Here is a 15,432-nt window from a genome sequence, read left to right on the forward strand (position 1 = left end):
TTACTGTATGTGGATCTATGCACACAGCATGCATGAGGGATGTCTAGCTCACAGATGGCCATTGAAAGAGTGTTTTAAAACAGTGAATGTTGACATTATGAGATAAATGACCCTTTTTGTGTCAATATTACTACACTGATAAATTGTATGACTTTCAGAGTTTCTAAATGTGCATTCCATAATTCTGAAAAGTCTTTTTTAGATGCTGATGCATTCATTGTTATTGCAAAGATCCATAAATAGAAATAGATAGATAGATAGATGTTATTTAAAAAATATAAAGAATATGTATTGCCTATTTAAATATAAAACTTTTATCAGCTTTTATCTTAATTTATAAGATATTTTGTGTTTTTATAACATTTTACAGTACAATTGTATACAATTTAATTTTTTATTTTTTTTTAACCATAAATGGTAAGGTAACATACAGTTAACTAATACCTGTAGTAATTTGCATTCCTTTCCATTTTAAATGACTAACTTTTTGCAGTGTAAGAACATACGGTTAGCCCTCTCAGATAAACCCGTCATCTTGTGGGGCTGGGGGACACGGGCGGGGCTTTCCTAAAGGCCACACCCTTTTACTTTTGAATATTAAAATTACGCATGCGGTTGCCACCCCCATTAACTGAACTTGGTGTATTGAATGCGCAGTCAGTCAGTCGCGGACAAACGCTCTCATGGCTTCTGTGTAATGTATACCCGCCGCTGAGAGAGAGAAGCAGAATAAGAAAGATAAGAATTTCAGATACGCTTGGATAATAGGAGGCACTTTCCTACACATTGGAAAATAGTCTTCTGAAAGAAATAAAGTTGTTCTCCACCCGTGCATGTTAAATCGGGGTGTACATTAGAGCCGTGAGGCGGCTAGAACTTCTGAGTTTCAACGCAACACCAGCAAGAAGGCATGATTGTGCGACGGAGTCCAGTATTTTCTGCTTTTTACCTTCATGCCTTTTTGTTATGCTTGCCGACGAAGGTGAGTCTGTAAATAGGCTAATTAAAATGTTTTTTTTTTCTGCCTTTGCGTTATGTGTACAAATATATCCCAAAGTTATATATTTAGAAAATAGCAAATATATACTGTCAAAAAAAACCCAACCTTGTTTGGACCCGCAGCACAAAAGTTCTGTATTTTTCAATTTGACATTGACAGATTGGCACACACGGTTTAGCTGTTTTATAAAACGAGACAAATTTAAACTTACTGTACTTTATATAGCCTACATGAATTTAAAGTTTGTTCTGCTCAACAGGTGTCTGACGCATCGGGGCACTTCGAGCTGGAAATCGTATCGATGCAGAATGCGAACGGCGAGCTGCAGAACGGCTCGTGCTGCGACGGCGCGAGGAACCCGGCGGATCGCAAATGCACGCGGGACGAATGTGATACATATTTTAAAGTTTGTCTGAAGGAATATCAATCGCGAGTTTCCGCGGCTGGGGCTTGCAGTTTCGGAACTGGATCTACGCCCGTTCTCGGTGGGAATAAATTTTCGACCAAGGGAACGCGGAGTGAAAAGTCAAGGATTGTTTTACCCTTCAGTTTTGCTTGGCCGGTGAGTAGACGTCTCTCCTTTCTCATGGCGATTTCTTGTTTTCGAGCAAATTTAATGAGGTCATAGCGTGTTCTGATGAGGCAACGTTGATTATACATCATAGCAATGTTTCAATGCACGTGTGCGGTTTGCCATGGAGTTTATAGCTGCTCGTTTTAGTCGTGTCCATGTGCACTATACAACAACAACAACAACAACAACAACCCTCTAAAATCGAGAACCTCAGTTTAATCACTGCATTACATTCTCAAGGTGGTGCCAAAGTTCATTACACTTGAATTGATTTACTGATAAAGAAAGTCGAGTTGAATGCTAAAATAAAATTTAAATGTCAAATGAATGAAAACAAAGATGTTTTAAGGCATAAAACACACATAAATGTATGATCAAGTCTATAACAAACATAAATATCTTGACTAGCACTTCATGCCTGTTGACAGTGGCCTGCAGTAAATTCACTCCCCATGATGATGATCATCATCAGTGGTTTCTAAATGTTGTTTCTGGCAGTCAGCTAACTTGGTAAATAAATACGTCAAATAAACAGTTATCTTGCACCTACTCGACCTCTTAATTTGTGTCACTGCATTAGAATGCAAATAAAAGAAGATTTGTTTGGTGTGAAGCACATGAGCTGAAGAGATTTACCAATGTTTGTCTTGCAGCCCTAAAGAATTTATGAGTTGACCGTGATCTCTTGAAATGGTAGTCATCTGTTTAAGGGGCTTTTATAAACCTGTGTTATCAAGCTAGTCTAAACTGCAGGTGATTTGCAGTAAACCTGTGTGTTATGATATGCACCAGTGTTAAGGAATCCCTACTGTAGTATGTAGGGTCACATTTAGGCCATTTCAACTAAATAAATTGTGGGACTGTGGACCCATGATGCTACTCCAGAGGGGTCAATGGAGAATGTAAGGTAGATAAAACATAGACAACGTCATTTTTTGTAACCATTATATAATGTAGTGATGTTAATGTTCTTAATGATCTGAGAAAATCTAGCTATTTTCATACTGAGGGTCACAGGGTTGGCTGAGAGTCTGGTTGGGGATCGTAAAGGTTGAAAACCTTGGTGTAGCGTAACCATAAACTGTTAATTTTGGTAACAACACCTTAGTTGGAGCTATTTTAGTGGTATTGACCTACCTGATGTAGTTTTCCAGGATTCCCCACTCAGAAATAGCTTCACAAGGTTCCCACGTTCCTGGAAAACATGAAAATGTCAGGGAATATGATTTTGAGGCCTGTAGAAGTTATGCAAATGAATCAAATCTTAAAAGTTATGAAACAGTTGTGGAAATACATTGTTCAGAAAGTGTGGGAACCTTGCGTTTCTGTTAATTTCTCAGGAGCTCTTGACTGTGGGGACGTTGAACTGTCCTTTTGCACGTTGTGTTGGCGCGTGCGCTCGTGCACCTGCTCGCTTGATGATGTCATTGTGGATACATTCTCAGCGGGGTCAAAATGATAAAAAAAAAAAATAAAAAAAATCAAAGGACAAACTGTCGGCCTGACAAAGCAAACGTGTCCCTGATTGAACTGTTCGCCCCAGTGAGCTGCCCACCTGTCCAGTATGTGAACTAGACAGCCAGTGGGCATGTGTTGATCATATAACACATCGGCTATTTTTGTGATGTGCACTTCCAAAGCATACAGAAAGTGGTTTCTTTTAATCATCCAAATTATGATTAAACCTACAATTACATTATAGCACAATTCAGTCAGTCACTAATTATTTTTTCGGTTGGCAGCTGGGGAGAGTTGAAGTTTAGGCTTTGTGTCAGTCACGGCTGACTGGAGACTAGGTATGGCACCTTTTAACTTTGCAACCCTTGGTAATTACTCTCAGCAAGTTCCCAGACACAACAGCCAAATCTCGTCGCCAAACTTTAAATGTTTAATTTACAAGAATACCACCCATTTATTTCGCACCTTTTACTGCATTTGATTGCCCTGTGCTTTCAGTTTTAGAGAGGGGTATAGAGAGTAAAAGAGAGCGAGGGTTTTAGGCATGGCCCACCCAGACAGAGCCAGCTTCAGCGAACATGAAACAGGGGGTGACAATAGCCGGGCCAAACTGGCTACAGGGAGGATTACTGTGCATAATGGAGCCAGTCCAGGAATAATGCCGGTCCAGGGCAAGCAACAGGAAGCTGCGCTCGACTCAGCAGTGATGAGATCGGCTCCTAGACAAACCCGCCCCAGCCCTGACCTTACTTCTCATACTGGCCGTTTCAGCAAATTACAGCGCTGCTCTCTGGCCCCGTGGCCCTGAATGCACCTGGGGCCTGTCTGCTCAGCATGGGCCAAAAAGCTGGTTCACCAACAAATTGGATAATTCCTTTTTTCCTGTCCCATCTTCCATTCTTTTTAATGGTCTGTGAACCCGTTCCCTTTCCCAAAAGCCAAACTAGTATTTATGTGTGTACTTAATGCATGTCCTTTTCAAAGTAAATACAAAAGCAATCCAAACCAGATTTTAAAGCTTTCTTTTGCTTTTCTGAGTGCATTCTCTTATGCCGTTGCACTGTGAAAGACGGTTTTTCAAAGTTGTAACTAAAACAAAGATTATTGGCGTATGTTTTACAAGAAAATACTATTTTAGTCTTTCTACTTCACATTTAATTCAATGCATTACTTGCAGATTCTTTGTGAAACTTACTAGCAACTTCTGAGTGAAAGTTTCTACGTCATTTTGTGTGTGTGTGTGTGTGTGGGAAAGACAGCAGGCTTAGGGTCAATAAAAATGCAGGTGAACCGTCCGACAGCCTGAGGGAAAGAGCTACGGGCAGCTAAGGGGATAATGACATGTTTGCTTTATACGGTCCCCTCTGATGTGGCATTTAAGCGCACATTACTCAAGCCATAGAGCTGGGAAATGCATCGTTTGTCTTTTTTCTCACCCTTGTTAGGGTCTTGATTGAATGAGGTATTGTTAGGCCATTGTAAAGCAGTGTAGTACTGTGCTTCTAATGTTCTGTTTAGCTAACTTTTCTCAATCACCTCACACATGACTAACTCTGTTCAGACTCACGATGTTACCAGGAAACATTTTGTTTTATTGAGATGTCTAATCTTGAATACTCACCTTTCGACTGGATATCTGACAGCTGATGTGCCGTTTGATCCGATTCTCTTCTCAGTCCCTGCCTGTGATCACCTTCGTGAGTGACAGGAGATTAGATGGCTGCCAGTAGCGCTTGTGTGCGCACAGGTGACTGACAGACCTGTTATCAGGGAAGCCTGTCTCATTTTCCACGCCAGAGAGAGCAGTGAAAGATTGTTAAAAGCTTTCCCTGCGAGCCCCCCTTATCTCTGGCCTCCACTCCTGATAGGAATCTCCCAGAAGAAAAAAAAAAAAAAACCTTCCTCCTGTGATTGCAGCTTCTGAAAAGCAAAAAGAGGGTGTCTACCTTCTTGGTCATAATCAAGTTGTCCGAACTGCTAATGTAAACCCTGTTGACTTTGATTGATTGGAATCTGGTGGAGTATATCCGGACCCATTGTTGAGACCATTTGTCACTCTCCATGTCAGCCTCTCCTTATTAGCAATCACACTTTTACCAGCGGAGACATCACTCGACAGATTCCCACGGCAAGTGATAAAAGCAAAAAACGCACAATACTAGGAGCCGCAGCCGTTTGTGGAAGCCAAAACCATCACATATTAGAGCTCAGTGGGTTTGGGATCAAGTGTAGACTTTTATCAGATGCAAGCACAGAGTGATAAGACAAATGCAATGTAAAGTTTGGGAGACTGGTGCCGGGATAGTTAGAGTTCAATGATGACACTGAGGTCAGTGACAAGCATGGGAAAAATGAACCTGGCGGCAGCAGGCATTTAGAGCTGATAACCTTATTGTGAGTTATGGAGTGAGATCCATCGTGGCCCCTTTCCCTGTTCTGACCCCAAAATAGCACTCTTGTTATATATATATATATATGATTGTTGTTCATTCATTTACCCTATTTATTTCTTAATTACTCCCATTTTGTCTCTTATTTTTCCACTCCTTAAAAGAGCCAGATGGCGCATAAGACACACAACTTTACAGCACACCTGTAGCTCAAACAGTATTGCTTGGCGCTATCATTTTATTATCAAAAATGTATGCCTTCAATGCAAAGTCACTTCGGGTGAAGGCATTCGCCAAATGCAGAAATGTAAAACTACATACAGACAGGTAAAACAATCGCTTAGGTTACTAAGTCAAAACCTTTTTAGTCACAGTGATGTTGCCCTTGGTCTGATGGGAGGTTGTGCTAGCTCATGTCCGGGCATGTCCGCAATATAACGGCAGCGGGCACTTGAAAGGGAAGGGCAGTTGAAATCAATGAGCTGTGCACTTGGTATACATAAACTGGCAAGATTTGACAATTCAATGGGGGTTTTGAATCAACAGCATGTTTGTGTTCACAATGCGTTCAAGTATGGAGAAGGAGAGGAAGGACAAGGTGTATCTCAACACAGCTTGCAGAGGTGACACAGCTTGCATCAAATAAACTGATATTTGTATATAAACATGGCAACTGTAAAAGATTTGTTGCTGTGTGATGGATGAGTAGTTGGGTTTTAATGTTGGTGCTATAATTAGTGTGAGAAGTTGTATCTTTTAATTCATGCACTTGAAGCAACACTGCTTATACTGCTGCTACATGCAGATGGATGTCCTTGGCTGTTAGCATCTTAGCCATGTGCATTGTCTTTTTGGGAAATGTGGTTTTTTTTTTTTATTTGTTAAAAATAGCTTGACTTTGAAAAAAAAAAAAAATGCATCTCATCTAAATGTGTATAATCTAGTGGTTCTCAACCAGGGATCTCGGCAAACTTCTGGTTTGTCTTCAAATTAGTCTTATAATAATCTTAACATTCTTAATTCAGTTTAGATAGGAGGGTTTGGTTGAAAACCACTAGTCTAATTGGAACCTTTTAGGAATGCGCAATATATAGCACTAGGGATTCACATACTGGATTTTTGCCCTTATCCAATATGCCAATATTTTTCAACTCATTTTGTCCAATAGCTGATGCCTATACCAATATACATTTCATTTTGTCTTAATCTGGAAAATTCCTTTGTTTGGTTCATTATGCAGACTGTTTTTTTTCATTCCCGTTTCAGAGTTCTGAGGTCAGCTTACCAAAAGGTTAATAAAGTTATTTTTATAATGAGAGTAACAATAATAAAATCAATCATTGCTACTTTTTTTCAGATAGATGTAGTTGTAACCTAAACATTTTATTTGTAGATGGTCAATAGCAATGGAATCGTTGGACTTCCGTTGAAGGATGTTGCCTTTAGCCTCAGATAAAAATACTAAAATTCTTTTAGGGCTCCTTGGATTCATCATTCATTGAGTTATTTTCATCATCGGTTTGAAAAATCGCTAGCACTTCTTGCACACATGTGAGTTATTGCAGGTGCACAATCAACACAACATCTTATCAGCGAGGCATACTGGGATAATTTTTCATATCGGGCTGATAATTACATTTTAAGTCTTTATTGGTCGATTCCGATGACCTTCTTATAATATTGTGCATCCCTAATCAGCACCATAATGGTTGTCTGCCAGCGTTGCTTTTAGATATTCAATTGTTAGTTTTACTTTTTTAGTTTTTCATTTATCTGTCTAAAAGCATTTAAAATGATTGATTTTCGTTTTTAAAATAGTATAGAATTTAAATATTGGACATTTATCAGTTATTGGCTACAACTTTGATAGCTATTGGCACATCTCAAGTACCACTTGACATTTTCCACTTAAGGGGCTGCTTTGTTTTGGCGAGTTGGTTATCTTGATATTCTTCAGGTCATCGAGATCAGAATGACTCAGACTAATTTTAGCTCTTTGTACAGTGAGAGGTGCTATGCTTTGGTTTGTTTGAATGGCCTGGCGTGAGGAACTCTGGGTCCTTCGTTGCTGCAACTGGACAGTGAGAACCTTGGTGATGTTGGAAATTCCGTGGTGCCTCGTCAAGAGTACGAGAGTGTGAATCTGACAAGTGGGTGCCGAAAAAGAGACGCTTCAATTCTGGCACAGGCACGTTCACACACACGCTCGTTTTCTCTCATATACTTCTGTTTTTTTCCGTTCAACTTCTAACACTGAAACCTAGATATGGACGCACATTTTATTCTCTCAGGCGGAGTAATCTCTCTCTCTATTTCTCTCTCTCTCCGTGACTCTTGTTACCTGATACCGGTGAGAGCCATGATGACCTTAAGTCAGACAAAGCGTTTCAGAAGTGCTGAAATGTAGCCAAGCCCTCCAGAGATCTCGGCCTGCATTGGAGTCATGCTAAAAGCAGCGCACCCCCCGCAACTCCCTCAGATCCTCACTCCGCATTCCTCTCCGTGGGGAAAAAGAGGAACAAAACGCAGCACACAAAAGACCTGAAAGAGAGAAGTGAAAGGGGATTTTTGTGGGTTTTTCAAAGAAAAAAAAGTCCACTTTCAACCTGCTATTTTCTTCTCCTTCTTTTAACTCTTTCTGTCATATATGAGACTGATCACATGGTCTCTGCAGCTGGCAGAAAAGGTACATCACCGTGACATTGCTGATTGGCTGATGGCATCACAAGAACATGCACAGTTCCAAACTGTTCACTAGCAGCTATTATGAGTTAATTTAACAGTTGCCTCTAGCAAAAATATCATAATATTATATATGTCATAATATATAATAATGTATTTCTGTATAGCTGTCAATGGAGACATTTTTAGCCCCCTAATGGTGTAGTTACGGCATCTACCAGTAGGGGGTCACTGGGTAGTGATAGCCAGCTAAACATTGACCTCTTGAGAAAACCATGATATTCTTGGAGTACCATGTAAATAATGTGGTATATGAATATGATAGTCATTCAGGATTATGGTATATATTAAAGAACCATGTGTCCATCCAATTCCATCTCTGTGGAGATTTCTCAACCATTATATATTCAGAATGGTATAAATGTTTCCTTCCAGTTTGTCAGTCTGCAAATTAAAAGTACTAGCTTTATTATGCAAAGCATCCAAAGATAGTAGGGCTTATTTGAATGTTGGACCTAATGTCCTTACAATGACCGCTGAACTGATGCCACGTAACTGTCAGTGAGGCTAACATAACCCAGTGATTCTACTCTACTAGATCCTCACACATAATAAACACATTTTACGTCTGAGGTCTGTCATTTCTGGAAATTTCATTATTATCTGGGACAAAGAAATTCAGAATGAAGAGAAACAGCCTGATGCAGCAGTGAACAATGAAAAGCCTAAATATGTTTGATTTGTTGTTTTTTATTACTGTTCGGTTTTAATTTCTAGTTCGAATTAAAAAATTAGTTGATTAAATAATGTTATGAAGTGTCACTGTACTATGAAAATTATGGTACGTTTACAAAAATGTCAAAATGAGCAACGTTCACATGGATCCGCGAAAACGACTAAAAACGCTGTATTATGCATGCCAGGCCAGTAGTTGGCGATGTAATTTTGTAAAGAAACACTATGCGCCTATAGACTGAACATGTAATACACATGCATTTTCACAAATTTGCATTTTTGTAGTTTACACAGAGATGATAGCGGTTTTCAAAAACCAAAAGTTTGCATTTTCAGGCCCCCAAAACACCATTGTTGTGTAAATGAATAGCCAAAACACATAAAAAAACGTTCTGTTTTTAGTTGATAATTGTGTTGTGTAAATTGAAAATGATATTTATGACTGACAGGCAGAGAGTTGCTTGGTTCTTTTGATTAGTTGAACAATAGCCTCCCACAGTCAGATTACCAAGACAAGGATGCTTGTTGGTCTGCTAATCATTGTTTGAATTGTAAAGATGGTGATACTGTATCTGACCAAAGTTTCAGGAAAGCACTGCCAGATAAGGTGAAGGTTGTGTTGTTCTTCTGATCTTTCACGGCACATTTCTCAGCATGTCCCCATGGTCATATTTTGTCATTGGTGTTTATTGGTTACGAGTCAAGGTCCCTGACTAAAGCTCTGTTGATGTAAAATGATCTTTGATGTTTCTTTGTTTTGGTTTCATTGCTGACTGCATGTGTGTTTTTTCTCTTCCAGAGGTCCTACACGTTGATAGTAGAGGCCTTGGACTTCAATAATGAGACCGCCAGTGAAAGTGAGTAGCAAGATTTTTATACTCCACTATCTGTTGCTTTTTTGTTTGTTTTTGTTTGCTTTTTGGTTGATTTATATTGTGTTGAATACTTTGTGTTTGATTCTCTTTAATGTTTAGTTTGTTTCTCTTTAAATTTTTGTTTGTTGCTTTGTCTGTTTGTTTGTTTCTGTCTGATTCATTTGTTTCGTTTCTTTTTTCTCTTCTGTTTAAACTTTGGGAAATGTAACAAAATGAAGTTTGTTTTTGTACCATTTCCGCTCATAGGTCGCTAGTCTTTAAACCAAATGTGCTGACAGGTGTGTGTGACAGGACAGGGAAGAGAAGGAGAGGAAGACTGTGTGTGTGTGTGTGTGTGTGTGTGTGTGTGTGTGTCTGTGAGAAACATTGTTGAGGGGGCCTCATGCTTATGAAAATGTTTCCGAATACCTGATGACTAATGGCAGGTGTTGGCAGTCAAGGTCTCACGGCCTCTCTGTCACGGTGCATAGCTCAAGCGCAAGGTTATGTTTGCTATAACCTCTCTCTTCTTACATCTCAACAGGGCTTAACACTCCAGAAACAATCCCATTTAGACACTAAACTGAGTCATTTGAATAGCTCTTCTGGGTTGTGTTACCATTAACTTTGATATAGCGACTTTCAGTTATGTCCAGATATGCAAAGTTCAAAGTTGTTGTTGCAGAAAAGCTTAAAGGGATAGATCACCCAAAAATGAAAATTCTGTCATCATTTACTCACCCTCAAGTTGTTCCAAACCTGTATAAATTTCTTCGTTTTGTTGAACACAAAGGAAGATATTTGGAAGAATGTCAGTAACCAAACTGATCTCGCCCCCCATTGACTACCATAGTATTTATTTTTCCTACTGTGGTAGTCAATGGGGAGCGAGATCTGTTTGGTTACTGACATTCTTCCAAATGTCTTATTTTGCATTCAGCAGAACAAAGAAATGTATACAGGTTTGGAACAACTTGAGTGTGAGTAAAACATTTTTTTGGGGGAGAACTGTCCCTTTAAATGTTGAAGTTGTGCTCTTGTATTCTACAGTATGTATCAGGTTATAGACTACATATGATAATGGTTTCTCTGAGGCTGGAACCTGTAATTTTTTTGTCTTTTATGTGACCTGCTAAGTTTTAGAGGTATTTGTTTCTGTTTATTGGACTTTAAATCTTTGAATGAAATATTAGAATCTGGAAATCCCCAAATCTGCTGCCAATTCAGCCTCGCCTACATTTGAGATTTTGCTGTTTTGAGAAGATAATGTAACAAATTTAGTTTTATAAATACTGTAAAATAACATTTTGTCCATCAAAGGCAGATTTAGTCCAAAGCTCAAACAGTAGAACATGGTGCTAGCAACACCAAAGTCATGAATTTGATGTACAGTATACAGTATACCTTCTTGAATGCATTGTAAGTTGCAAATGTGTCTTACGCTGCACCAAGGCTGCATTTATGTGATCAAAAATACAGTAAAAACAATAATATTGTGGAATATTATTAAAAATTAAAAATAACTGTTTTCTTTTATATATATATATATATATATATATATATATATATATATATATATATATATATATATATATTTTAAAATGGAATTTTCAGCATCATTACCTCAGTGTCACATGATCCTTCAGAAATCATTCTAATATGCTGAATTGGTGCTTAAGAAACATGCTGATTTGGAAACAGTTTCCATTATTATCAATGTTGAAAACAGTTTTTGAATATAAAACGTGATACATTTTTTCAGAAATCTTAGGATTAATAGGATTCATGTGATTAGTCAAAAGTTCAAAAAGAACATGGAATAGAATCTTTTATAGCATTATGTCTTTACTGTCACTTTTGGTTAAATTTAATGCTGAATAAAAGCTTCTTTAAAAAAACCCAGTCCCACTTTATATTAGGTGTATTTTACTACTGTGTACTGACATTTCATAATTACACTGTTGACCCATCCCTTATCCCTTAACCCACCCTTAAACTTATCCATACCGCCAAACGTGTCCCTAACCTTAACCGTATCCACCTCAATAGGAACAAAATTGTTTTGCAATACAGTATGAACTCAATAGGTACATAGTACTTATTTTTAGATGTAACTACATGGTAGTTAAGGCCACCTAATTTAAAGTGGGACCAAAAGCCCTACTGGACAGTAAAATATTACTGTCCTTAGTAGAGTACAGTAAGAAAAGAAACATTTGTTTTTAATTTTTTGCTAGTCTTTGTCCTGAGAGTGAAGAGGATTTTTTTTCTGTCAGTTTAATGTGACTTCCTCACCCCACAGTGAAGTGGATCAGGCTGCAGGTAGTAAAGACATGACATTTGGCACTGGCCGCAGGGCTCAGGGTACAAGTGAAATGCCACAACGACTCTCTGCATTCCAAAGTCATATGAACTATAGGCCCACCTGGCCTCCATAATATCATCTCTTTTCACGTATTCTGCCTCTTCTGGGAATGATAGTAAAATCTACCCATGGTGAACTTTAAAGATAAGTGTTTATGTGAAAGGGAGGAACAGACTTTTCACAGTCCCCTGTCCTAGTCAGATTCAGGAGTGAAATGTTGTAAGACATGAGCTGTCAGTTTACCTCATCTTAGTTGGGAGTATAAGAATTTAAGGATAAAACATGTGGGCGGGTGGGTGTGTTTGATTGTGCTCAGAAAGTTTGAAGGGAATACAGCTCAGTTTATTTAGTTTACTAGTATTTACATTAATGGTTTCCAGTAAGTGTCTCCAAGATGCTAAATTTAATGTTACTGTTCTAATCCAGGGGATTTCAAACTTGATGCCAAGGATGATCCCCAATGGACTGCCTTCCAAAAATATAAAAGCTGCTAAGAGGCTGTTCACACAGAACACGTTTTTGCATTCCACTGCATTGCTTTTCCATTGTTTCGCAGCGTCTTTTTTCTGAATCTTGCGTTTTTAAATGCAAAAATTAATTCTGAGTGAATGGCCGCTTAAATTGAAAAGTAGTAAGTGTGATGATTAAACATTAAATAATTGGGATTACATTGCCATAAATAAATTAAAATATTATCTAGAAAAGTTCAAAACAGCTTAAAATGATTAATAATTTAACATTTATTTCTATAGTATAGTCCAATTTTTTTTTCTCTACGAAATTCTGCATGGGCCCTCTTGTGGTCCAGTTTGATCCAATCCACCCATTTACATGGGATCTAAATCTACTAGAGTGAATATGACAGAGAGAGAGAGAGCATGTGTGTTTATTCACTGATGTCATGAGTGCTGGCTGCCAGTGGAATTACTTATTATTTGCACAATGTAATTAACAGTGAATGTGCTTTTCCTTCTGCTATTTAAGACATGAGGGGTCATTTAAGGCCAGCAATATCTATGAGCAACCAGATATCAAGACATTAATGTTTCCTGGTAATAGTGTGTGGTGGTGTTTTGTCGAGCCCTTTCTGACTGTCACACACTGACTGTTCAGGTGGAAAGCTCATCGAGAAAGCATCCCACTCTGGCATGATCAACCCAAATCGACAATGGCAAAGGCTGACCCATAACGGCCCCGTCGCCCAGTTTGAGTACCAGATCCGGGTAACCTGCGATGAACACTACTACGGCTTTGGATGCAACAAGTTCTGCCGGCCACGTGACGAGTTCTTTGGACATTACACCTGTGACCAGAATGGCAACAAGACCTGCCTGGAAGGCTGGACAGGTCCTGAGTGCAATACAGGTGAGCATGTATACTGTTTTTGCTAAGTTCTCATTGACATTTGACAAAACAAATTGCATTGAATATTCTGTTTCATATACACATGGTTCCTACGGTCATAAAAAAAACTGGAAAAATTAGGGAATTTTAAATTTGTGATTTTTAGACCTGGAAAAGCCATGGACATTTCTATAGTGAATATACACTAGTATATATTTTAATAAGATTGTGGTCGTAAGATTTTTCAATGTTTTTGAAAGGCGGCTGTGTTTATTTGATGAACAATACAGTAAAAACAGTAATAATGTGAAATATTATTACAATTAAAAATAAGTGTTTTCTATTTTTTTTCTATTTTCTGTTAAAATAAATGTCAGCTATAAATTCTTCCCAAGTCTAATTTCTACACTTTTTTTTTATCCGACTTAATCATGAAGGGCAGGAAAAGTCATAAAATGTCATTGCTAAATACATCTGATATTTAAATAAAATGGTTTGTAAATTGCGTTTCATGTTGCTTATTCTGACTTCTATGATAATTTCGTGGTTTAAATGCTTTTAGACAGTTGCCATTTTAGGAGGCTGATGGGTGAGGGTAGTTTGAAACAAACAAGCTGTGAACGGAGCGCAAAGAACCCAAAGCCTGACGACAGGCCTCAAATTAGAGTAGGATTCAGTGAGCTGATCTGGGGTTTGAAAGATTCCCACCCCATACATTCCCAGAACGTTTTCATGGGTGAACAGGGGACATTGAGGCCCACGGTGGGATTTTACACAGCTTAAACTTACTCTTGTTCCATTTTCTCTGTTTTCCAGCCATCTGCAGACAAGGTTGCAGCACCGAACACGGATCCTGTAAGCAACCCGGTGGCTGCAAGTGAGTTATTTGCACATTTATTCTTCATTCTTAAAACATTTTGTGGCATTTCCTCCAAGAAAGTAAGTTATACACTGTCAACGGGTTTATTTTGTCCTCAGTCTTGCTCTTTAACATTTTAGAGCAACAAGTCAAGCCTTGTTAAAGAGTGAAAACTGCAACAGTACGAGCTTTGACCGCAACTAGAGGCTCATGGTTAAATCTTGTTAGAATCCATGTGTCCCGTTTGACCTGTCAGGGTCTGATAGCTCAAGCTCTGTTTCTGGTGCACAGACAATGAAAGCACAGATTACTGACATTCACCTACAAGTATTCGAACATGGCTGGCGTTTAGCACTGACATGGTGCCAATAAGGCCAAGTTGTGGAGACAACTGAAGCACAAAGCTATTTATAGCTATTTAATGTTTTGATTTGTCTGGCATGATGTTGAGGCCTTATCTACAAACCATAATCTGCCAAGTTGAACCTTTAATTGGCTTTTAAAATGCACTGCTTGTTTTACTAATGATGTATGAATCTGGCCACAGAGGAAGAGAAAGCGATGCGTATCTGTGTGTTCGTATACTGTACGGCTATAGCTCCCGAGTGCATCATAAATACTTTTGTTCTCTTTTGTAACACTGATGCACAAAAATAAGCAACTAACTGGCTTGTTTAATATGTAATAAAATAGCACGGTGGTTTTATTCTATTTTTTTGGTTGAACTATTTTGTTGTTTCCCTAGAGAACAGAATTAAGCTACTTTTTCTTAAGTTATGTTTTGCTTTTGTAATGCGTACGATTCCTACAATGTATTAAAAAAAATGCAGAAACGAGGCTGTCCAAAGTTATTTGCGTCGTCATAAAGGAATGTCATGTGTAACTCATTTGTGTTGAGTAGGGCATCAAGTTAATGAAAATTGAATTTCTTTCACAACAAACCGATCTTCTATTGGTTGGAGCAAGTCGTGGCAAGTTTTGGATTGAGATTTTACTGGTTTTTCATTGGCACGGTATAGGTTTTTGTTTTTACTTGGATCTGGTCAACAGCCTGACGTTGGTGATGTTTTGTTATGAAGTTCTTGATTGTTTGACTAATTCTTATCATTGTACCATCTCTGAAAACATTCAAGATAAATGCTAGAAGTCTACAGAATTCAATGTATACTAA

General features: G+C 38.4%; 1 protein-coding gene across 1 annotated transcript in view; it reads left to right on the forward strand.

Moving 5' to 3' along the window:
- The first annotated feature begins 636 nt into the window (after window positions 1-636).
- Window positions 637-15,432, forward strand: part of jag1b (jagged canonical Notch ligand 1b) — a 32,456-nt gene continuing 17,660 nt past the window's right edge. Inside the window, exons 1-5 of the mRNA XM_048205450.1 lie at window positions 637-982; window positions 1,260-1,562; window positions 9,639-9,696; window positions 13,172-13,423; window positions 14,219-14,279. Of these exons, the coding sequence (XP_048061407.1) occupies window positions 911-982; window positions 1,260-1,562; window positions 9,639-9,696; window positions 13,172-13,423; window positions 14,219-14,279 (746 nt within the window). The 5' untranslated portion in view covers window positions 637-910. The remainder of the gene's footprint in view (window positions 983-1,259; window positions 1,563-9,638; window positions 9,697-13,171; window positions 13,424-14,218; window positions 14,280-15,432) is intronic.

Source organism: Megalobrama amblycephala, linkage group LG10, assembly GCF_018812025.1.
Source record: "Megalobrama amblycephala isolate DHTTF-2021 linkage group LG10, ASM1881202v1, whole genome shotgun sequence".
Taxonomy (NCBI): Eukaryota; Metazoa; Chordata; class Actinopteri; order Cypriniformes; family Xenocyprididae; genus Megalobrama; species Megalobrama amblycephala.